This window comes from Protomyctophum bolini (assembly GCF_963924005.1).
Source record: "Protomyctophum bolini genome assembly, chromosome: 11".
Lineage (NCBI taxonomy): Eukaryota > Metazoa > Chordata > Actinopteri > Myctophiformes > Myctophidae > Protomyctophum > Protomyctophum bolini.
Genome location: NC_137872.1, coordinates 23,865,552 through 23,889,707, shown reverse-complemented (window position 1 = coordinate 23,889,707; position 24,156 = coordinate 23,865,552). Strand labels below are relative to the sequence as shown.

General features: G+C 45.2%; 1 protein-coding gene across 1 annotated transcript in view; it reads right to left on the bottom strand.

Annotated features, from left to right (window-relative positions):
- Positions 1–24,156, bottom strand: part of adgrl1a (adhesion G protein-coupled receptor L1a) — a 194,276-nt gene that overhangs the window by 32,614 nt on the left and 137,506 nt on the right. Inside the window, exons 6-9 of the mRNA XM_080776013.1 lie at positions 12,005–12,212; positions 11,111–11,375; positions 8,110–8,437; positions 4,161–4,525 (exon numbers count right to left, since the gene is read on the bottom strand). Of these exons, the coding sequence (XP_080632139.1) occupies positions 4,161–4,525; positions 8,110–8,437; positions 11,111–11,375; positions 12,005–12,212 (1,166 nt within the window). The remainder of the gene's footprint in view (positions 1–4,160; positions 4,526–8,109; positions 8,438–11,110; positions 11,376–12,004; positions 12,213–24,156) is intronic.

Below are 24,156 nucleotides of genomic sequence, written 5' to 3'. Positions count from 1 at the left end.
TTTGGCGGTGCTGGAGATTAGCTGGTAACAGACGGAGGGGCGGACACACACACACACACACACACACACACACACACACACACACACACACACACACACACACACACACACACACGGACGGATCAGACACACACACGGATGGACAGAAACACGGACGGAGTGTGTGTGTAACATACTCTCTCCCCAGTATGCCCCCCCCCCCACCCACTCCTTGTGAGTCGTGAGGAGTCGGGAGTTCATATCCAACTCCAAGTCGGGAGTTCATATCCATATCCGTCCTCCTAATCCCTATAGGCTTCCTTTCTCTACAACTGTATTATCTAAAAATAAAGCATACAATATAGTATACAATTGCCGAAAAAAGAATTTCAATAATGTGTAATATGGGTTCGGTGGGGGGAGGGGGGGGAGGGTGGTGAGGGGGGAGGGCAAGACCCGGAATAGCTGGAGGAGGCGGAGGAAGATGAGGAAGAGGAGGAGGAGGACGATTACACTGTTGGCAATGAGATGCGTGCTTTTGAAAGCAGCCAAAATGCACACACGTGGAGCTGGCCACATACTGTGCACTCCTCTGTTTTATATATACACGCACGCACGCACGCACGCACACACGGACGCACACACACCCACGCACGCAGACCAAAGACATACTCATCAGGCATGGAAAACACCTCGAGGGCAGGACCCCCCCCCCCCCCCCTCCATTCCCAGGGAGGGTTTTGTTGTGTTTAGTTAAGAGGGTTCAGAGAGAGGACACGATGCAGGCGATCACACCAGTGTTCCTCCATGCAGCGATCACTGCAGCAACACTAACCACACACACACACACACACACACACCTCTGGCAGTGTATAGGGTGAAAGTACTCACCTGTACTTGAGTACAAAAGTGTTGGTATCAAAATGTACTTAAAGTACCAAATGTAGAAAGTACTCATTATGCAGTTTTCAAATGTATATCTATCTATCTATCTATCTATCTATCTATCTATCTATCTATCTATCTATCTATCTATCTATCTAATAATTTAGGAGTACTTCCTTAGAATGCATGTTGGGACGGCTTCCGGGTCACCAGTGAAATGCATGTTGGGACGGCTTCCGGGTCACCAGTGAAATGCATGTTGGGATGGACACAGATTAATACTGGGACACACTTTTCCGCGTAACTTCAGTTGTTTCGCCCGCTGTCTATTTTGCTCGCAATAGACAGCGGCTGAGCAATCCCTAAATTATGAGATAGATTACCCACACTGAACATCATTTAGATAGATTACCCACACTGAACATCATTTAGATAGATTACCCACACTGAACATCATTTAGATAGATTACCCACACTGAACATCATTTAGATAGATTACCCACTGAACATCATCTAGATAGATTACCCACACTGAACATCATTTAGATAGATTACCCACACTGAACATCATTTAGATAGATTACCCACACTGAACATCATTTAGATAGATTACCCACACTGAACATCATTTAGATAGATTACCCACACTGAACATCATCTAGATAGATTACCCACACTGAACATCATTTAGATAGATTACCCACACTGAACATCATCATTAGATAGATTACCCACACTGAACATCATTTAGATAGATTACCCACACTGAACATCATTTAGATAGATTACCCACACTGAACATCATTTAGATAGATTACCCACACTGAACATCATTTAGATAGATTACCCACACTGAACATCATTTAGATAGATTACCCACACTGAACATCATTTAGATAGATTACCCACACTGAACATCATTTAGATAGATTACCCACTGAACATCATCTAGATAGATTACCCACTGAACATCATCTAGATAGATTACCCACACTGAACATCATTTAGATAGATTACCCACACTGAACATCATTTAGATAGATTACCCACACTGAACATCATTTAGATAGATTACCCACACTGAACATCATTTAGATAGATTACCCACACTGAACATCATTTAGATAGATTACCCACACTGAACATCATTTAGATAGATTACCCACTGAACATCATCTAGATAGATTACCCACACTGAACATCATTGAGATAGATTACCCACACTGAACATCATTTAGATAGATTACCCACACTGAACATCATTTAGATAGATTACCCACACTGAACATCATTTAGATAGATTACCCACACTGAACATCATTTAGATAGATTACCCACTGAACATCATCTAGATAGATTACCCACACTGAACATCATTTAGATAGATTACCCACACTGAACATCATTTAGATAGATTACCCACTGAACATCATCTAGATAGATTACCCACTGAACATCATTTAGATAGATTACCCACACTGAACATCATTTAGATAGATTACCCACTGAACATCATCTAGATAGATTACCCACACTGAACATCATTTAGATAGATTACCCACACTGAACATCATTTAGATAGATTACCCACACTGAACATCATTTAGATAGATTACCCACACTGAACATCATTTAGATAGATTACCCACTGAACATCATCTAGATAGATTACCCACACTGAACATCATTTAGATAGATTACCCACACTGAACATCATTTAGATAGATTACCCACACTGAACATCATTTAGATAGATTACCCACTGAACATCATTTAGATAGATTACCCACACTGAACATCATCTAGATAGATTACCCACACTGAACATCATTTAGATAGATTACCCACACTGAACATCATTTAGATAGATTACCCACACTGAACATCATTTAGATAGATTACCCACACTGAACATCATTTAGATAGATTACCCACACTGAACATCATTTAGATAGATTACCCACACTGAACATCATTTGCTGTTCATATATTCAGAATGGGTAATTAAGGACTAGTAAAAAATATTTGGCAATAGCAGATTTGACAAGCTCCTAATGTCTATTTTCAAATGGAAGTGGTTAATGTTTTGTAATAATAATCCAAATCTACAAAATAACTAGCAATTAAATCCGTCAAATAAATGCAGTGTAGTAAAAGTACAATATTTAGATCAAAGTAGATGTAAATGTATTGGAAATACAGAGTACATATACCTCAAAATGGTAAATTGAGTAAATGTGCTTATACTGTAGTTACTTAGTTGCCACCACTGAACACAACACACCTCCTGCCAACTCACGACAAGAGGACAGAGGCAGAGAGAGGGCGAGAGTGATGCCAGGTGCGTGCGTGTGCGTGTGCATGTGCGGGCGTGTGTGTATGTGTGTGTGTGTGTGTGTGTGTGTGTGTGTGTGTGTGTGTGTGTGTGTGAGAGAGAGGGAGAGGGAAAACTAAAAACATGAAAGGGAAACTGGACAAAGGAGTGGAAATGACAGCGGTGCAAGGAAGCCCACGCAGAGCAAGGCGTGGTGTGGAGTTCCAAGCAGCCTCTCAGATGAACACAGTTTGGTTTTAAAAAGCTACGCCAAAACACAGCAATTAAGCTACTGCGCTGCTTATTTAGGGACGCTGGTTGATTTCATAGATGTTGCGTTCACACGGGCAGATCATGCAAAGATACTAGTCTACCATTCATTCTCAATGGGAGCTGGCGCGACATGTATCCAACGTTAGTACAATAGCTGCTGCAACAGCCACAAAGCTATGCACAGGTTGGGGGTGCCTTTTATAATTATGTTTTTCTCAGATTTTCCTCTGAGAGAGAAAGAGAGAGAGAGAAACAGAGAGAGAGAGAGAGAGAGAGAGAGAGATGTTTGATGGCAGTATGTTTTTAGAGTTATATAGAAGCTAGCATGAAGCAGAGGTGGAGCCTTATATTTCATTTCATTATTCCATGTTTGCCAGTGAGAGATGGATGGGTGTTTCATTCACACAGCACCGCCTTTCATCTGGGAGTCCTGGGGGATCGACGTTCGCCTGCCGGTGAGACCAACGCAGAGGGAGAGAGAGAGAGAGAGAGAGAGAGAGAGAGAGAGAGAGAGAGAGAGAGAGAGAGAGAGAGAGACGAAGAAGACAACAGCGGAAAAAAGCGCAAAGAAAAAAACAAGAGAGGGCACACAAACATGGTGATCCCACACATAACCACACAAGACACAGGCACAGGCACACGCACACGCACACAAAAGCATAATTGTCAACACGCACAGTCGCACACACAACATTTAAGGTGTGTACACTGTACACATCCTGTGCCACGGTAGGATTTGTGGAGGTCCGACTCCGTCCTTACCCAGAGATCCTTTGGGACACGGGCGGTCCACGGTCTCTCCTCGCTGCGTGGACGGCCACTGGACCCCTCGCGCCACCCTGGACTCGCACACCTGGGGGTCCTGGGGGCCCAGGGCCCCGGGGGGCCGGGGGGGCGCCCCAGGCCGGCGGGTCACAGGCACCGTGGCGGTGATGGGCCGGAGGTCGGGGCCCTTGTTGATGGAGCCGATGGGGCGCGAGGTGGGCGCCGCGGGGCGGGGCGTAGCCGGGCTGGTGCTGGAGGTGAACGGCCTGGCGGGGGTGGTGGTGGTCACCTGGGTGGTGGTCAGAGGACCTACAGGGTGGAGGGAGGGGAGAGAGAGCAGTAGGGAGAATGGTGGAGAGAGAGAGAGATGGAGGGAGAGAGAGAGAGAGAGATAGAGAGAGAGAGAGAGAGAGCAGTAGGGAGAATGGTGGAGAGAGAGAGAGATGGAGAGAGAGAGAGAGAGAGAGAGAGAGAGAGAGAGAGAGAGAGAGAGAGAGAGAGCAGTAGGAAGAATGGTGGAGAGAGAGAAAGATGGCGAGAGACAGAGAGAGAGAGCAGTAGGGAGAATGGTGGAGAGAGAGAGAGAGAGAGAGAGAGAAAGCAGTAGGGAGAATGGTGGAGAGAGAGAGAGCAGTAGGGAGAATGGTGGAGAGAGAGAGAGAGAGACACAGATGGAGAGAGAGAGAGAGAGCAGTAGGGAGAATGGTGGAGAGAGGGTGTGTTAATTTCGTCTACTGAAACTATGACGCAAAAAGTTGGTCGACTACCTTTCTTTCTTTCACTGACCATGAGTAAAACTGAGAATAAATACAGTAGGCCTATATTGACAATTTGGTCAAAAAATTAAAACTAAACTAAATGTTATATAGGGAGGGACAAGTGGAGAAGTAAAATAAATGTTGTTTGGTTGCACTCGGGTGTAGCTGATCTACAAGCTCACAACGTGCTACGACGCGTTCTGAGCTTGTAGATCGGCAATTTTCAGCATGCAACCAAGTGTAAAATTACGCTGTCAATGCACGCCAAAATACATTTTTGTCGAGAGTCTTAAGAGGATATATGGGATTTAGTGAAGAACGGACTCAAAATGCCAGACAAGCCTTAAAAAAAAAGAGAGATCAAGAGCCTGGAGGAGAAAGGTGTGTAAGCAGGCATAAGATGTCTTTCAAAAGCTCAAGTTCAAAAGTCAACCTGGCAATAATTGGGGTGACAAATACTTTCTGAGCCTCTCAAAGCCTCGGCGTCTTGATAATGGTCTCTCAGCTCTCCGAGGGGAGCACGTGCCGCGGCACAGAGTACGACAAGAGAAACAGGCATCATCACAAGACAGGAGAGGAAGTAAATAATTGATCAAATGTATCGGAGAAGTCACACAACCCGCTAACAACCAAACGAAATGCGCCCGATGAAAGCGTGCAACAACATCCAAGCCTACAAAATCCCATCTGATCAAACGGCGCGGTAGCTCCCTACTAGCTCCACAGGCCTCTGTGTTCTCTCAGGGCCCTAATCCCTGCTTCACAGAGGCAGCGTGCGCGTGGCTCAGATGTACACCCAAAACCTCTCGCTGATATCGACGGATTGTCAACATGTCAGCGTGGCGCACTCGCACTTACCCTCTCGCTTGTCACTCCAGTTAGACTCGGGTTCAGCCGCATGGAAATTGGAACACAATACCGCAGCAACAATACCTGAGATGGCGTTCTTCACTGTGACTCCTGTGAGCTATGGTGATGCGCCGATCATAACGGAGATTATTATTTAAAAAAAACAGGGTATTGTGATAATGAATCCCAGACTCTGTAGCAGTTACCAGCACATTTGGGATGTCCCGTCATTTATACAGTCTGGCGCCGAAGTGGCCTAGCCATCCAGAAATCTGTATCTCTGTCTGTCTCTTTCTCTGAATCTACATCGGTGTCTCTGTCCCCACAAAAGTAGACTCAGCTCACACTGCTACGTCAATGACAGCTCAGTCCACACTGCTATGCATCAGTGAACCACAAGACCAGGCTCCATAGCATCGCTCTCGGGCAGAAACCTCTTATGTCCCTATTCTAACTTTTTGTGTATTTTCCTAAATTAACATCGTAGCTTGATCATTCTACAGCGTCTGTCAGGAACGGGAGGTGTTGGACCCATATGCAGGAACTCAAAATTCACATCAAACCCAGGTGACAACGTATGTAGAATGCAGTTGACAAGACACACAAGGAACTTACAATACAACCTAACACAAACGCCCAGTAGCACATTCACAACAAAACAGCACGCAGTAGAAACTCTGACATACAAAACAGAAGCTGTCACTACAAATAAGACCCCGCACAGTGAACACAGTCACAGACAGTCTTAAATAGTCACAGGGTCTCGTCACCCGACCAGACTCAGCTGGTTCTCACAGGTGAGGTGACGGCACTCAGGGCAATTGGACTCTTCTAGTTCCCGGGGAGAGGGGAGAGGAGATTGGCTGAGGGGAAATTAGGAGCAGTGCAAAGTCACAACAGGGCAAAACTGACAATGAAGGGGAACACACGGCAGGGACAGAGGCCATGAGCGTGACAGCGTTACACAGAAAGCATCAAAAGAATCCTGTTTTGGACATGTTTCCACCCTCCAGAGACGATAGGCAATGTTATCAATATTGCCACACAAAAGCTCACGTTTGCACCTTAGCACACCATCTGGGAAGTGTAGTCATTGTTCAAGATTATGCATGCATATCACAGCCCAATGTGAAAAGATGAAGGGAAACAATTCTCCCACTACAGTAAGACCGAATTAACGTTTTCAATGTTACAGTTTAAGATGTTAGGCTATTATATTTAGGGAGAAGATTCAAGCCAATTAGCCAGATAACCGCTAATTAATTTAGGTCCGTCTGAAAGCCTTTTTTCAGCTGCACAGGGAAAACCTTGCAGTTCCTAAACTTGTTTATGTTGCAGCAGAAAGAGGAGTGGATTACACAGTCAGAAGACGCTGCAGCAGCTTGTCTGTCACTATAATTAATTCAAATGTTTAGTGTGCATTAAGAATGAGCTGAACATGTTGGCTCAGTGACTCAGTCCATAAATGAATTTCTATGCTGAAAATCAGGGTATTGGGGTCCATTTGGCAGCCATGGCTACTGTAAATGAGTAAGCAAACAGATGGTCTGATTATAATCATAAGGTCACCGGTTCGACCATCAGCTCGCCAGATTTACACGTTTGCTCAAGTGTCCCTGAGCAAAACACTTAACCCATTGATACCTGAGACCTGATTCTGCAAATGTCTTCTACATCCTGACAGTTTTCTGAAAAAAACGAACTCCTAAAATCATAATATATGTATTCGGCCGCCGACCCCCATCTTAAAATATGTTGTCCCAGGGACCCCCAGAAGCACACAATTTCACGATTTATCAAAAGAAATTGCAGATCTACAAGCTCGTAGATGCCTCGCTATGAGCTTTTATATATATATATTTTTTTTTGACAGCTAAAGTTTAAAATAGTGAAATAGTAATTTTGCCATCCTATTCCATAACCGAATTGTGTCGTTTTATGGAATGAATCCTAAAGCGTAAAATCCTCTGTGTTAATTCACCACCAAAGCCACACCCCTCCCCTGGGACATGATCTCCATTGTAAGCCTATGCTATTTGACCTAAATTAGCTTAAATATAGTGTAACACTATTCTTTTCTTTATTATATCCGACAAGCTGGAAATATTATGAGCATTTCCATACTAAGCTGATATTTAGTAGCTTGAAGTAGTTTTTAAGAACCAGAGCTTTGTGTAACTGACATAGGACTATACGTGGGTGCATTATCTTTGGTCAAATGTCCCAACACTAAAACATAATTACCGGTAGTGGGGTCCGGGGGGGCCAACACTAAAACATAATTACCGGTAGTGGGGTCCGGGGGCCCAAACTCCAGCGGGTAGCGCAGCACGTTGTAGTTGTTCCACACGTACAGCTGGTTGTCCCTGGGGTTGTAGTCGACAGAGGAGACGTACTGGTAGGGGTTGGGGAAGGCGATGTGCACGGGCTCCTCGCGCCCGCGGTTGGTGTTGTAGGCGTACAGAATCAGGTCTCCGCCCGCCTCGCTGTCGTCGTCCTGGTAGACGGAGCGCACCGCGTACAGCACGCCGCACGCCATGAAGGCATTGGACGCCAGCCGCTTGTCGAAGCTCGTCTCCCACGTTCCCTCGAAGCGCAGCGTGTAAGGGTTGACCTATGTGTAGGGGGGAAAGGAGACACGACGCATGGGGGCAGGCACGGACTGGCACAGAAAATCGGCCCTGGCATTTGTGGTCGTCAGACTCGTCACCGGCCCAAGGCGTTACTATGTCTTTTTTATTACTTTTTCTTATTGTTTGGCCCCATGCCCTTCTGCCAGAATTGCCACACTGTCCAATCCGGGCTTGCATGGGGGTTAACGCAAAACTCTTAACTTGTTTCTTCTCAAAGTGGGGATGCCCTGGAACCCCCCCCCCCCCTCCCCAAGGGGTCCCCAACTAAAGTAGTTAATGTAGCATCACAGTCATTTTAACCACTTTATCCATTTATATGTTGGCTAGCAGATCTGAAAAATAAATTAAAAAAAACATTATTTTTGAAAGATTTTAATACAAATCTTCTCTTCTGGGGGTCTCATGGCAGACATTTTCAAATATGTGTCAATCTAACTATATCAAATTGTCAGAAATCTACAAAAAAATAAAATAGCAGCTTTACAACCTCACAATTCGCCTGTGGCGTTGTGAAGTGTATTTTCACTATTGGTGGTACGACTAAGTGAATGGTGCTTTTGTGGTTAAAAAAACATGTAGTATATTACCCGTTTTACACGGGACAGCTGTGTGGAAAATGGTACCAGTGTTATTCCCTCTGGCTCATTAATTATTTATTAATTTCCTTAGGGCATTCATGTTTTCCTTTTGACGAGAAGCACTTTAACTTTTTCTAGTTTCTATCTTTAACTCATCCTTATACATCCATCCAACTCACGGTACCGCGTCCTCCTACAAACATAATGTTATGGCATACTGTCTGTATTAATTTAATCATGAGATATTCTTTCCTTTTTTCCCTGTAGGCCCCTATATGGCCATTGGCATTTTGTAAGTGCTTTATTATTTCATGTATGCCCGGAACACTTTAAAAAACAAAACTTAAAAATAAACAAACTAACTTTGTGTCCTACAAAAAAAAAAAAAAACTTTTGTAGGACACCAGTATATATACAGTACCTGTTATAAGGTCAGAAAACACAGTCAAGGCTGGCTAGCTAAACCAGAGCATCGATTTAAACTCGTACTTATCTGGGAACTTGCTGCTTATAAAAATTATTGCCTGCAGAAGAGCAGTTGGAGCTAAATAAAGCATGGTGGATTATGGTTTCAGGTTGTCAAGGATTTCTGCCAAGTGAATATCTGATAGAGTTTCACACTGGATGAGCAGTGTGTAAGGTAATGTGACTTTGAATTTGCAGCTCTAATCACACATGCTGTCTTCAACAATTACCTAGCTGAGTCATAAACAAAGACATAATAAAGAGAAGGAGAAAAATTCAATAGCAGCACAATTTCAGCATATCCCCTAACAGCAGGCCCCTTTGTTCAGAACAGCTTTGGTGTCGTCTCAGGAACGAAATATGAACTCCTGAAATGTCACCAAAGTTATGTTATGCCTCTTCAGCACTGAATGAATTAGATGTTTCCAAAATGTGTTGAAACACTACTTGAACTACAAAGGAACTGTGCAACTCCAACCACATTTACAGTACAAAGCTAATCTTTACATTCCTTTAAAATATAGTTGTTGTTTTTTTGCAAATGTAATATCCTTAAAGTGTAAATGGAAACAAATGTGTCCTCAATTGCCTTAACTTGAGTTAAATTATAAGAGGACTTTATTGCGTACTGTATCTCTGAATATCTTCTTCCATAAAGTTCTACATCTCCCGAAATCAGAGTAATCTGTTTGTCATTTCTGTTCATGAAAATATATTTTAAAGTAACTCCAGATCTTATCATTTCATTTCCATTTCTGCTAATGCTGCTATGCTTCGATTATTTTCATTTATATTTGCGTGACTGTAAAGACAAAACGGAAGTGGGGAGGAGGCGTCACTTCAGCTCATTGAAAGAGCTTCCGCGCTCCAGACTATAACCGGTCCGGAAAACATTTGAAAATTGTGTGAGGCAACAGTCTGGCCACACGAGACTAGTTTAGACCTAATCACATTCAGTTTAGACCTAATCACATTCAGTTTAGACCTAATCACATTCAGTTTAGACCTAATCACATTCAGTTTAGACCTAATCACATTCAGTTTAGACCTAATCACATTCAATTTAGACCTAATCACATTCAGTTTAAACCTAATCACATTCAGTTTAGACCTAATCACATTCAATTTAGACCTAATCACATTCAGTTTAGACCTAATCACATTCAATTTAGACCTAATCACATTCAGTTTAAACCTAATCACATTCAGTTTAGACCTAATCACATTCAGTTTAGACCTAATCACATTCAATTTAGACCTAATCACATTCAGTTTAAACCTAATCACATTCAGTTTAGACCTAATCACATTCAGTTTAGACCTAATCACATTCAGTTTAGACCTAATCACATTCAGTTTAAACCTAATCACATTCAGTTTAGACCTAATCACATTCAGTTTAGACCTAATCAAATTCAATTTAGACCTAATCACATTCCGTTTAGACCTAATCACATTTAATTTAAACCTAATCACATTCAGTTTAGACCTAATCACATTCAGTTTAAACCTAATCACATTCAGTTTAAACCTAATCACATTCCGTTTAGACCTAATCACATTCCGTTTAGACCTAATCCACAACTCATCCTGCGACCGGTCCCACCGTACCTGGCTGACCACCAGACGTCCGTTGTTGGACTCCGTGGCGTAGATGACCCAGAGGCCGTTCTCGTCGACGGCCAGGTCGATGTCGGACTTCCCGCCCCAGCGGTAGGGCGACGTGTCGTGGTAGTTGGCGTTGGTGATGATGGCCTCACCGCTCTTGATGCGCGTGCGCAGGTCGTACTTGACGATGTTGCGCGTGCGTTCCTTGTTGTAGAATACGGCGCCGTCGTACACCACGAAGCCCGTGCCGTCCACGCGATTCGGCAACCTGCGAAGAGAGAGACAGAGACGGACCTTTTAGACATGTTTTCCGGTAAAAGGGGGAACCTCACCTTGTATGGCAGCACAGCTGATACCTGTCTGTCATGTGTGAGATCACTCTTTCTCCTTTTCCTTAAGTCCCTGCATTTGTTTTTGATACTTAGGCAGAAAGGAGAGACCTGGGTTGTGAATGTGATGACAATGTTAAACTAACAGGGTTGAACAGGACTGCACTTTAAATCTCATGGGATTTGTAGTTTCATGATGTAAATGCACTCTTTATTTAACTCACACCGTGCCTCCACATCATGCCATTGTTTATCTTCTCCCTTTTTGTCTTGGCTTTTCCTCACCTGTCAACTTGTTTTACTGTTATTGCAACACTCTCTACTCGTCTTCTAGTCTGAAGTCTGAATACAAAGAATTGCAAAAATAAAGCAAGCCAAAAACTAAAGGGACCCAAAAAAACGTTCAGCGTTCTTTAATCAACATCCACAGCTAGAAAGGCCAACAAATAAATCAATAGCAGCGGGGGGGGCTTATTTGATCATCTGGGACAGCGGGGGGGGGGGGGGGGGGGGGCTTATTTGATCATCTGGGACAGCGGGGGAGGGGGGGGGGGGGTCACCAGCTCACTTGTAGGTGGTGGTGGCGCGGTTCTGCTTGAAGTCCTCCCAGGAGGCGTACTCGTACAGCATGTCCGTGCGGTAGGGGGTCCACGGCATGACGTACAGGCGGTCCCCCGACTGCAGCGGGTCCTTGCACCACGCCCCCGACTGATGCTCCGCCTCCTGAAGGGAGCTGGCCGCCTGCACGCGCAGCAGAGTGCCCGGACACACGAAGACTGGAGGGAGAGGAGGGAGGAATAGCAGAGATGTTTTTTTAAACAAAGCATTGTAAAACTAAAGTTTTTTGAATGACATTGTGGAGATGGTAGAGCGGAGAGGGAGGAGAGCATTGGGGGAGAGGAGGAGAGGATAGGACCAGAAAGATTATGATGGATAAGGAGACGGGGGAGGTGACATGTGAGTTGATCAAAGGATAAAAAGGAGAAAGTTAAGATGTAGGGAGGAGAGGAGGACGTGGGAGAGGAGGGAGGTGAGGTACATTATCAGATTTTTAAATGAAGGAACACATAAAAGCTCATTTGTAGAACGTCAGCATTGTGGTCAGATATAAGAGCGGCTGCTTGGTGATAAGTGGGAGATGTTCTGGCTGCTGCCGCGTCACGTAGACACGCGCATCTCTAATCTCATTTATCCTGGCCTACTTTTTATTTCATTGTGCATTTTCTTTTTCTTTTTTTCTCCCCCAAAGCCCTCTGTATCCACTGCTTTGCTACTGGGTGGTAAAACAGTAATTGTGGGGCTTGTTTTATTAGGACGGAAATTTGGATCTCAGTCAAGAGTATAAATGCACTACAGCATAAACTTTCTGCCGGGATAAAGACTCCAGGTTGGCGAGGCCTGCCCCTTCCTTCTCTCGCTGCGGCAATCCATACTGCACCATTACATACATACGTACTGTACACGTGCGTACACGCAACACATGTGCCTGTCAAACGCAAACACAAACATTCCATATTCCACAAACACATCGGGCATCAAGTCAAGCCCATTCACCCACACACCCACACAAGCATGTGCACGCGCACACAGACACACACACAGCAAATCCATACGCCAAGCGAACAGACATTTTACGCACATAAGAACAAACGCATGTACGCACGCACACACACACACAAACACACACGCAGACACACGCAGACACGCGCAGGCACACGCAGGCACACGCACGCACGCACACACGCACCCACGGAAAAACATCAGTGCTGCGTTAGAGGTCATCCGTGGGGACTGGTGTAAATTGGCTGGCTGACGCACTGTGTCCCAGCCAGACAGAGAGGGTGCCCTGGGACCACAGGCCTGTCAGCTGATCTGTGGAGAGCGCTGCTGGCATCCTCCACACACTCTGACATCACAGGGGAGCCTGGGACAGGGCGGGCAAGAGAGAGAGAGAGAGAGAGAGAGAGAGAGAGAGAGAGAGAGAGAGAGAGAGAGAGAGAGAGAGAGAGAGAGAGAGAGAGAGAGGTGGAGACAATACAGACTGGAGGAGTCCCCCCCGTCTTTCTCTTGCCATCTTATTTATGTGTCTCTCTGGCTCGGGGGCGGAGAAGGGAGCAACACACCTGCTGGTCACCTTATGATTGAACGCACCTCTGAACTAATTGGACACCGCGGGGGTATTTAGACACAGATGACACATGGACACCCCACACGCAACCACACACGCTGCCACAAAGATGACCGGCCGCAAACATATACACACGCACGTACGCACGCACTCACACATACACACGCCCACACGCAAACACCCCCATACGCAAACGCAAACGCCCACGCACACGCCTGCACACGCCTGCACACACACACACACACACACACACACACACACACACACACACACACACACACACACACACACACACAGTGACTGCTCGAGTGATATATCATTCCAGTCAGTGCTGTATGTGTACAGACCTCAGAGTATACAGTAGGTGAGAGTTATTGTAAAGGCCTTGATTGTTGCGCGCTATTGCTCTGCACCGAAATATTGTACTAATACTATTTATGGTGAGCAGAGGTGCGAACTAATTATAAATACGGCCTTAGAGCACAGACTGTATGACTGTCCACAGAGTGCCTGAAGCCTAACTTACTGTCTCTGAGAGTCTAACTAGTCTAACCAAGCTACGTAAAGTGTAGTATGCGCAAGACAAAGCCAGCTCTGCACGGGGAGAACGCTATAGTTACATCAGTGCGGCCGGGGGCGCTTGAGGCGTTTGGTTTTGCACATACGAATGTGGACAACGAAAATAGCCAAAGTTTATGCTTCGGAGAAATTATTAAATCCTCCACTTCTGGGCAGCAGGAGATTCAATTTCTATACCACATAGTTCCATGCCAGCGCTCGCTTCACATCCAAATCCAATTACATCTTTTACCGATTTGGCTTCGGGGCGTGGTGTTCTGCAAAGACACTGAGCTCCTGTTTGTTTGTTGTTGTGCAGACATTTTAGGAGAAAAGGGAATATAACGGCATAACGCATTACCGGGAGCCGTACTCTACAGAGTGGCTAAAATAATAATAGTAATAATAATAAAGTGGGACACGGCCAGAAAAGTACAAAGGTAGTGTAAATAGAGGAATAAACGCCATGCAGAAAGCAATGCAGTCTCTCCCGGCATGTAGGTGACCCATAAACAACGGCAGGAACGCTAGCTCTGCCTCAAGGTAAAATAAAGGACAAGGCAACATGGACGCAATGCTAGCCTATTCTCTGCTACAGAAATGAGCAGTGGGGATAGTACGTACATGTACTCAAGTACTGCACTACAGTACAAATGCAGGTATGTTTCACTTTACTGGACAAAAATATTGTATATTATTTGAAACTTTTGTTACTAGTTATACTTTGTAGATTTGGATTATTATTACAAAACATGTAACCACTTTAGGCTATAATTAACCACTTTGGCTATTTGAAAATTGCAGATCCACAAGCTCGCAACATGGCACGACGAGTTGCATGGGATATTCTGCACAACGAGTCGTTTCACTGTTGGTACTTTAAGGATATTTCGATGCCGATACTTTTGTATACTGTTGCTCAAGTAGCCTACATATTGGATACGGTACTTCTACTTTTAACAGAGTATATCTACACTGCAGTATGGTGATACTTTTACTTATATAAGTATCACTGGTATCAACCCCTGGCGGTTTGTGGGTTAGTGTTCCCGTGAAAACCACACGGCCTCCATGCAGCTCATGCTGGCACTAAAACGCTCTATCAGTTATTATCACAAATTATTACAAGTGGGCCTGAGGCGGTGGCACAAGAGCACCGTGTCATTAGCCTTTTCTGCCCAAAATAGACAGAGTTAGAACAACGCTACAGAATCTATCACGGGACCCAAAATAGAGTTAGAACAACGCTACAGAATCTATCACGGGACCCAAAATAGAGTTAGAACAACGCTACAGAATCTATCACGGGACCCAAAATAGAGTTAGAACAACGCTACAGAATCTATCACGGGACCCAAAATAGGCGTAAAGATCCGGCGTTACGATTAGACTCTAAATAGACTCTGTCCATTCTGCCTCCCCCCCCTCCCCCCCCCGCCCCAACCCCTAAATAGAAAATGACGCCGTTCGTTATTGCAGCCACCAAATTGGTATCATTGTTCACCCTAGTGGACTAATCATTACGGTAACACACATAGAGATACAAGCAGGCTGTCATCAGGTCCTTCTCTCTGGAGTGGAGCCTACCAGCCTGACTGCCTGTCTGGCCTCTGTTCATTTTAATGAGTTGGGGGGGGGGGGGGGGGGGCATCATCAATGGCCTCACACACAAACGCCCGGGATGTTAGTGTAACACTAAACACGCACATACACACACATGCACGCAGAGAGCCCACACGTGCACTTACAGTACACATACATGTACTGTACACATACACACACACAAGCATTTTGGCCACACTTCACACCCTGCCTACGGGACTTCATTAACTCTGACCTGCAACTCCCAGCCAGCTCTGCTGCCTTAATGCTGTTTACCTCCACCTCCTTGTTTACCTCCACCTCCCTGTTTACCTCCACCTCCTTAATGCTGTTTACCTCCACCTCCTTAATGCTGTTTACCTCCACCTCCTTAATGCTGTTTACCTCCACCTCCTTAATGCTGTTTACCTCCACCTCCTTAATGCTGTTTACCTCCACCTCCTTGTTTACCTCCACCTCCATGTTTACCTCCACCTCCCTGTTTACCTCCACCTCCCTGTTTACCTCCACCTCCTTAATGCTGTTTACCTCCACCTCCTTAATGCTGTTTACCTCCACCTCCTTAATGCTGTTTACCTCCACCTCCCTGTTAACCTCCACCTCCTTAATGCTGTTTACCTCCACCTCCTTAATGCTGTTTACCTCCACCTCCTTAATGCTGTTTACCTCCACCTCCTTAATGCTGTTTACCTCCACCTCCTTAATGCTGTTTACCTCCACCTCCTTAATGCTGTTTACCTCCACCTCCCTGTTAACCTCCACCTCCTTAATGCTGTTTACCTCCACCTCCTTAATGCTGTTTACCTCCACCTCCTTAATGCTGTTTACCTCCACCTCCTTAATGCTGTTTACCTCCACCTCCTTAATGCTGTTTACCTCCACCTCCTTAATGCTGTTTACCTCCACCTCCTTAATGCTGTTTACCTCCACCTCCTTAATGCTGTTTACCTCCACCTCCTTAATGCTGTTTACCTCCACCTCCTTAATGCTGTTTACCTCCACCTCCTTAATGCTGTTTACCTCCACCTCCCTGTTAACCTCCACCTCCTTAATGCTGTTTACCTCCACCTCCTTAATGCTGTTTACCTCCACCTCCTTAATGCCGTTTACCTCCACCTCCTTAATGCTGTTTACCTCCACACTATTTTCTTCAACAGTGAGAAGCATGGACAGAGTGGTGCTGGCTGATGACGTATCAGCAACAACGTGGCTACTGTACGTAACCCCCCCCCCCCCCCCCCCCAATAGTATAATGTTGGTAATGACCCCACAGTATGAATATAAGGCACTGATGTTAATGTGTGATATTAACCATTTAGCCTAGTATGGCAATCACAGGTTAGCCAGTGAAAGAGTCAGCTGGGATCGTGTTCTTAAAATGAATTCAAGGAGATCTGTGCGGACATGATGGGCCAAGTGAACTCGCCCGCCAGAAAAGACAACACACATCTTTAGCTACTGTGGCTAGCCAGACGGCTAATGAAACTTACCTTATCAGGGATTAAAACCCAGCCTGTAGCTATCATGCACTACCATGCCAATTATTGTGCGCTTACGGGGAAATGCTGCTCTAATAATTGACTGTTTATTTATCTCCATAATCCCTTTTCTAGCCACAGGTCAGCTGTTAGCTGTCAACGCGAGGCTGCAGTGGGAGATGATGAAAGCCAGTGAAAGTTTCCAGGAAATGACAGTAAATATCTCCCATTAGTACGGAGCGGCGATTTCTGATTGACTGGTGACGCAATTAAAAGTGAGCGCTGGCAGCTTCAGGGCTAAATTTAGGCTTTTCATTTTTTCCATTTTCATTCCATTGTGATTCTTGGCATTTTCGTGTCCGCTATGACAACTGCCACTGTAATGTAAACTGTCTAATGTGATGGTCTAAAGGCAGCCCTCCATCTCCGCCAGGCAAATGGCTTCTGTGTTAATTGCGTTTGTTCAGTAATTCATCTTCTCTGCTATATATGAGGCGGCTACTGGCCCAAGCCTGTGTTTAGCCCACAGTCATGGCTTGCCTGCCTGCCTCCCTGCCTCCCTGCCTGCCTCCATGCCTGCCTGCCTGCCTGCCTGCCTGCCTGCCTGCCTCCCTGCCTGCCTCCCTGCCTGCCTGCCTGTCTGTCTGTCTGTCTGTCTGTCCGCCCTACCACTGAGAACCTGCTGCTCTAATTGAATCCCACACCTGTTACTGGCAGGTACAGCACACAGGCTGCAGGGGGCAGAGTGGAGTATGGCACAGAACCCCTTGTCCATGTTAATGGTCTCTCTGGGAGGATGTATGCACGCACGCACGCGCGCGCGTGTGTGTGTGTCTCTGGGAGGATGTATGCACGCGCGCGTGCGTGTGTGCGTGCGTGCATGTGTGTGTAATTGTGTATGTGTGTTCCTTCCTGTGGACTTATGTTGATCAGCGACGCTCATCAGCCTGTTGGTGTGTATTGGTGAATTGAGTGAGTGAGTGTGTGAGGCGTGCATGTGTGTGTGTGTGTGTGTGTGTGTGTGTGTGTGTGTGTGTGTGGGGTTCAGGGACAGAGAGAAGGGGGACGAAATAGAGAAAAAGGGGGAGGGGAGCATGAAGGCGAGGCTACATGTGAGCATGTGTTGTGCGTCATGTGCAAACGAAGCACAGTGGAGAGAAACGGAGAAAGAGAAAAGAGTAAATAGGTTATTTCCTGTGAAATGAGAATTAGGAGTGAGTTAATCTGCCGAGGCGTGAGGGAGTCACGTAACAGAGAGAGAGAGAGAGAGAGGAGAGAGAGAGAGAGAGAGATAGATAGAGAGAGAGAGAAAGAAAGAGTGGGAGGGAGAGAAAGAGAGAGAAAGAGAGAGACAGAGAGAGAGACAGACAGACAGAAAGAGAGACAGAGAGAGAGAGAGAGAGAGAGAGAGAGAAAGAGTGGGAGACAGAGAGAGAGAGAGAAAGAGAGAGAGAGAGAGAGACAGAGAGAGACAGAGAGAGAGAGAGAGAGAGAGAGAGGAGGAATGAGAGCTTTCCATTGTGTGTGTCCACTTCCTTGTAAACAGCAAGGGGTCAGGCATGGAGGAAAAGCACAATACCAATTTTATATATGCGCACATACACGCACAAATAAACACAAACTCACACGTTAGTATACAACTGGAAAGACGCAAACACGCCTACAGTACAAACATATACTGTAAGCGCACGCAAACTCACGCACGCACGCACGCAGTGTCCACACACAGTAGAAGGGGCAGGTGTCATACTGTCAACTTTATCGGCTCAAAATGCACAACCCAGACAATACCCTTCACTGAGACCAAAATGCTGACGAATGCAGCTATAGAGATAGTAGCTGTTCAAAGATTAAGTCCTATAACTGTATCTGTTTGCTGAGTGACGGCGGGACATTTGGCCGGTACACACTACGGGACAGTACACGGCACGCGGCTAGAGGCCACGACACACACGCACGCACACACGCACGCACACATGCACACACACGCACGTACACACGCACACATGCACACACGCACACACACACACACACACACACACACACACAGTGTTTAGTCTAGTTTTAGTCGACTAAATATCATAAGATTTGTGTCGACCTAAATCTACAGGTGGTGATTTGGTCGACTAAAATGTGTTTTGGCGGGCCTTGACGCCGTCGTAATGACGACACGTTGTGAGCTTGTAGATCTGCTATTTTCAGCATGTAAAATGACTTCTACTGGATCTCTTGTCCACTTCTAGTCCACTCCTAACATTTTAGTCTAGTTTATTTTTGTTGACAAAATATTTGTATATCATATTTAGTCATAGTTTCAGTCATCATAGCTTAGTTTGCATTTAGTTTTCGTCGGTGAAAAAAGGTAGTCGACGAACACTTTATTTTTCGTCAACAAACATTTTGCGACGAAAAGAACACTGGTACATGTCTTGTCTTAGTGACGGGCCTATCAGATGTCTTGTCTTATTGACGGGCCTATCAGATGTCTTGTCTTATTGACAGGCCTATCAGAACACTGGTACATGTCTTGTCTTATTACGAAAAATGTCTATGAAAAATGTTCGTCAACGAACATTTTTCGTCCATGGAACTACATATTTTCAGATGGGTGTCCGTAGCCAAATACAGATAATTCTGGTGGGTCCGACTCCTTGACATGAAAAAAGTTGAGCACCACTGACATAGAAACAGGTTTTTCACAAAACCGTCAGGATTTAGAAGCAAGTTTTGGGCCTCAGGACTAAATGGGTTAAATTATGTTGAACCCTGGGTGACATTACATTACATTAGTCTATATGTTAGAATGACAGTAGTCTATACGTTAGAATTGGCTGTAATAAATGATGTATGACTGACTGACTGGCGTCAGAGTACATGTCTTATTGACGGCAGTCTTGTTTTTGGCAGAACATCTCTATTTTAGTTTTAGTCATAGTCTCTTGAAACGTTTTCAGCAACAAATGAGTTAACCGAGGCCGATTCTACAAATGACCTCTACATCAGTAGTTTTCACACTTCATCACATGTTTTTCACAAATAGCAGATGTTCAAGCTTGTAGTACGTCTGCTATTTTTGAATAGCAGAAATGTCCCAGTTTTAATGGGTTAAGATAGTCTTTTGCTTTGACAACGTACAGTAAACGTATGTTTTCTTGTGCCAATAAATCTATATTTTATTGAATATTCAAATAGTTAGCCCAGCCAGGTCTGTCTGTCTGCTTATATTTGTATATATATATCTTTTCCTATATACAGGTGTAATGTTTGTCTTGTCTAGACAAACATTAAAAACATAAAAAACGTAACGGAAGGTGTAATTGGTCAAAGCCGGAACGCTTTATAAGGTGTAGTTTCACAGCAAGCCACAAGCGTGTTACACTGATACACTTCCCCTCACAAAGGAGCATACTGTTTGAGCGTGTCGCGGGATGGAACAAGGTACTTGTTGTTTAACTGATGTCTTGATTCTATTCCAGTTGTGTTCTGTTTGTCGGCCAATATGGAATTCCTCATTCCCTTTGGTTAAATGCAGCCAGTGAGGTTTTGTTTATGATTTCATTGTAAGTTTATGTCATGTTGTACAATGTTTATGCTTTTTGTTTATGTGCGTGTATTTATGCGCAAAAAAGCCACCAGTACACGGGACAAGCTGTGTCATTCTTGAACCAAAGGCAATGATATCACCACCATCACCTAATCAACATGAGTCGACTTTAATATATTAGCGCCCCTCACATCTACAGTACCTTTCAATATATCTACTTTATTATTGTGTTTCCTTTGCTTGACGTTCTGTGTAAAGCACATTGAATTTGAATGGCCTTGTTTGCTGAAATGTGCTATACACGTAACTGGCCTTGCCATGCCATGCCGTACCTATAGACCTATATAGTCTGTCAGTGTGCTGTATCATATCTACAGTATCAATCTATCTGTCCTCCTATATGTGGAGGGAACAAGCTGCTCTCACTCACTTCTATATGTCCATGATGAGAGAAAGAGAGAGAGAGAGAGATGATGTGAGAGAGAGAGAGAGAGAGACACACACATTGATTTATATTCATAGCCACCTGCCTCCGCCACAGCTCTTTAGCTTTAACAATGCAATGACTTCTCAATGTACAGTCTCTGCTCCTATCTCCATGCCACTGAATAGGATGTCTGCCCTGCCACCGTCACGTGCCTGAGCTTGGGTGTGCGTGCGTGTGTGTGTGTGTGTGTGCGTGTGTGTGTGCGTGTGTGTGTGCGTGCGGCGTGCGTGTGTGGTGGGTCATTCCTAATGAGGCGCTGCTGCCTGTCTCATCGTCTCTATAGCGACCGCTCTCCCTCTCTCTTCTATCTCTGTGCACTGTCTTGTGACCCTTACTGTCACATGACACTGTCTCTCTCTCTCTCTCTCTCTCTCTCTCTCTCCTTAGATACTTTGTATGAGGAGGTACAGTGCGGCATCCTTGCAGCTGCCCTACGTACGTTAAGTGTGAAGAATGGCTTCTCCTTGCATGTTCTCCACACTGAAATGCTAAGAATGTCGCCACCAATAGCCTTATACTGTAGCCTTACTCCTCATCCTCCCCCTCCCCCCGCCCCCCCTCGTGGCTCGCCTCCTTTTCAGCCGGACTTGAGTGCAAAAAGGGCTCGGAGGTGAAAAGGAATTGAGTGGACACCTATTCGGTCCTGTCAAATGTGATAAAGGAAATAATGATGCTGTGGAGTGGACTCTGCTAGACTGTCGGCCGGGGCACAGCCAAAAGGTGAGAAGAAGAGATGGAGAGAGAGAGAGAGAGACAGAGAGAGAGAGAGAGAGGGAGAGAGGGTGAAAGGCAAGTCCACATGCAGCAGCCACTGTGTAGAATACCCTGACGGTAATAGGTGTGTGGGTGGAGGTGGTAGTTTGTGTCGACATTCACAGAAACAGTCACCATGGGCGACACGCTGGTCGCTGCCATCAATCTGTCAATCAGCTGATGAATCCATCAATCAATCAATATGTCAATCAGCTGATGAATCCATCAATCAATCAATACGTCAATCAGCTGATGAATCCATTAATCAGTGATTTGTAAGAGGACAACATGGGAAATGTTAATTCAGCCAAAACATATAGCGAGGAGGAGGAGGAGGATGAGGAGGAAGAGGATGAGGATGAGGATAAGGAGGAGGAGGATAAGGAGGAGGAGGAGGAGGATGAGGAGGAAGAGGATGAGGATGAGGAGGAGGAGGAGGATAAGGAGGAGGAGGATGAGAAGGAGGAGGAAGAGGATGAGGAGGAGGAGGTGGTGTACTTTAGAGGCAGCGATGGAGGGATGAAGGGGTACTTTTACTTTTGGAAAGGTTTTGGTACATTAAGTACATTTTGACGCAAATACTTTTTCCACCACTGGGAGACAAGATGAGGGGGCGGAGCTCTTGTCTTCTTCTTCTTGTGTCAGTATTAGCGGGGGAGGAAGAGCAGCCAATAGGAGATCTTCTTCTTGTGTCAGTATTAGTGGGGGAGGAAGAGCAGCCAATAGGAGATCTTCTTCTTGTGTCAGTATTAGTGGGGGAGGAAGAGCAGCCAATAGGAGATCTTCTTCTTGTGTCAGTATTAGCGGGGGAGGAAGAGCAGCCAATAGGAGATCTTCTTCTTGTGTCAGTATTAGTGGGGGAGGAAGAGCAGCCAATAGAAGATCTTCTTCTTGTGTCAGTATTAGTGGGGGAGGAAGAGCAGCCAATAGGAGATCTTCTTCTTGTGTCAGTATTAGCGGGGGAGGAAGAGCAGCCAATAGGAGATCTTCTTCTTGTGTCAGTATTAGCGGGGGAGGAAGAGCAGCCAATAGGAGATCTTCTTCTTGTGTCAGTATACAGCGGGGGTGGAAGAGCAGCCAATAGGAGATCTTCTTGTGTCAGTAGTAGATAAACAACAAGCGTAACGAGAACGAGGAGTGAGGAGGAGGAGGAGAACATCAGGTATAGCTTATTGTCGCCATTACACACTTTATGATCCTGAGTGGACATTTGGACAGTGTGTGAGAGAGAGAAAATGGAACGAGTGAACGAATGAACACTCAGGACTTTTGCAGCGTGCAGCTTGCTGCTTCCAACCATGAGCCAATATAAGAGAACCAAGGTGCGTGGGTGGGAGCGTGCACGAGGGAAGAGAAGGAAAGGAATAATAATAAGTGAGACGATGGTGTCAATGGAAAGCCGGAGGCACAAAGACAGTAAAATCCTATAGCAGGGTAGTGGTGAGGTTTTAGGATCCATAAACCAGTTGATTGTTAATTGTATTCTCTCTACGTAAGTTAGCTCCTATACTGACGTATGGATCCAGCCAACAGCAGGCTCTCAGACATGGTGGGAACAGAGATGTTGGTGAATGGTTTGTCTGCAAGGTGGAGGTTGGAGAGGCGGGGTGGTGGGGGTGTAGGGTTGAGACAGGTAGGGTTGGGATCCGAAACTGGAGTATAGTCGGGAGGAAACCGGATCCAACATTTTTATGTGCAATGATGTATTAACTTGTATTTAGGGTTTCTTCCTGGAGGCTGAACCCTTGACAGTCAAACGGGCCAATGAAATAAACAGTAATATACTGACATCACACTATCAGTCCCATAACCCCTCCCCCTTTATCATACAACTACAGCTGTGGGTGCGGCTTAACTTCAGGTGGATCACCACCTATCACCACCCACCAGGCAAACCAGGCATACTTCATGAACTGGTGGGGGTGCCCACATAAAAAAACATTTTAACAAATACTGTACACTTTTTTGAAAAAAGTATACCTCCTTATATAACAATAAGACCTGATGAACATGTTTTAGGGTGTTAAAAAAACCACGGCACTCTATCTTTAAGGAATCGGAAACGTTAAAATCCCAACCCTTTTATATATTCACGTGGCCGTGATGTTATTTTTTATACTCTAAAAGTTCACAGTGAGCCGTTAGCTCGGCTATACTTTCAGCATAACGC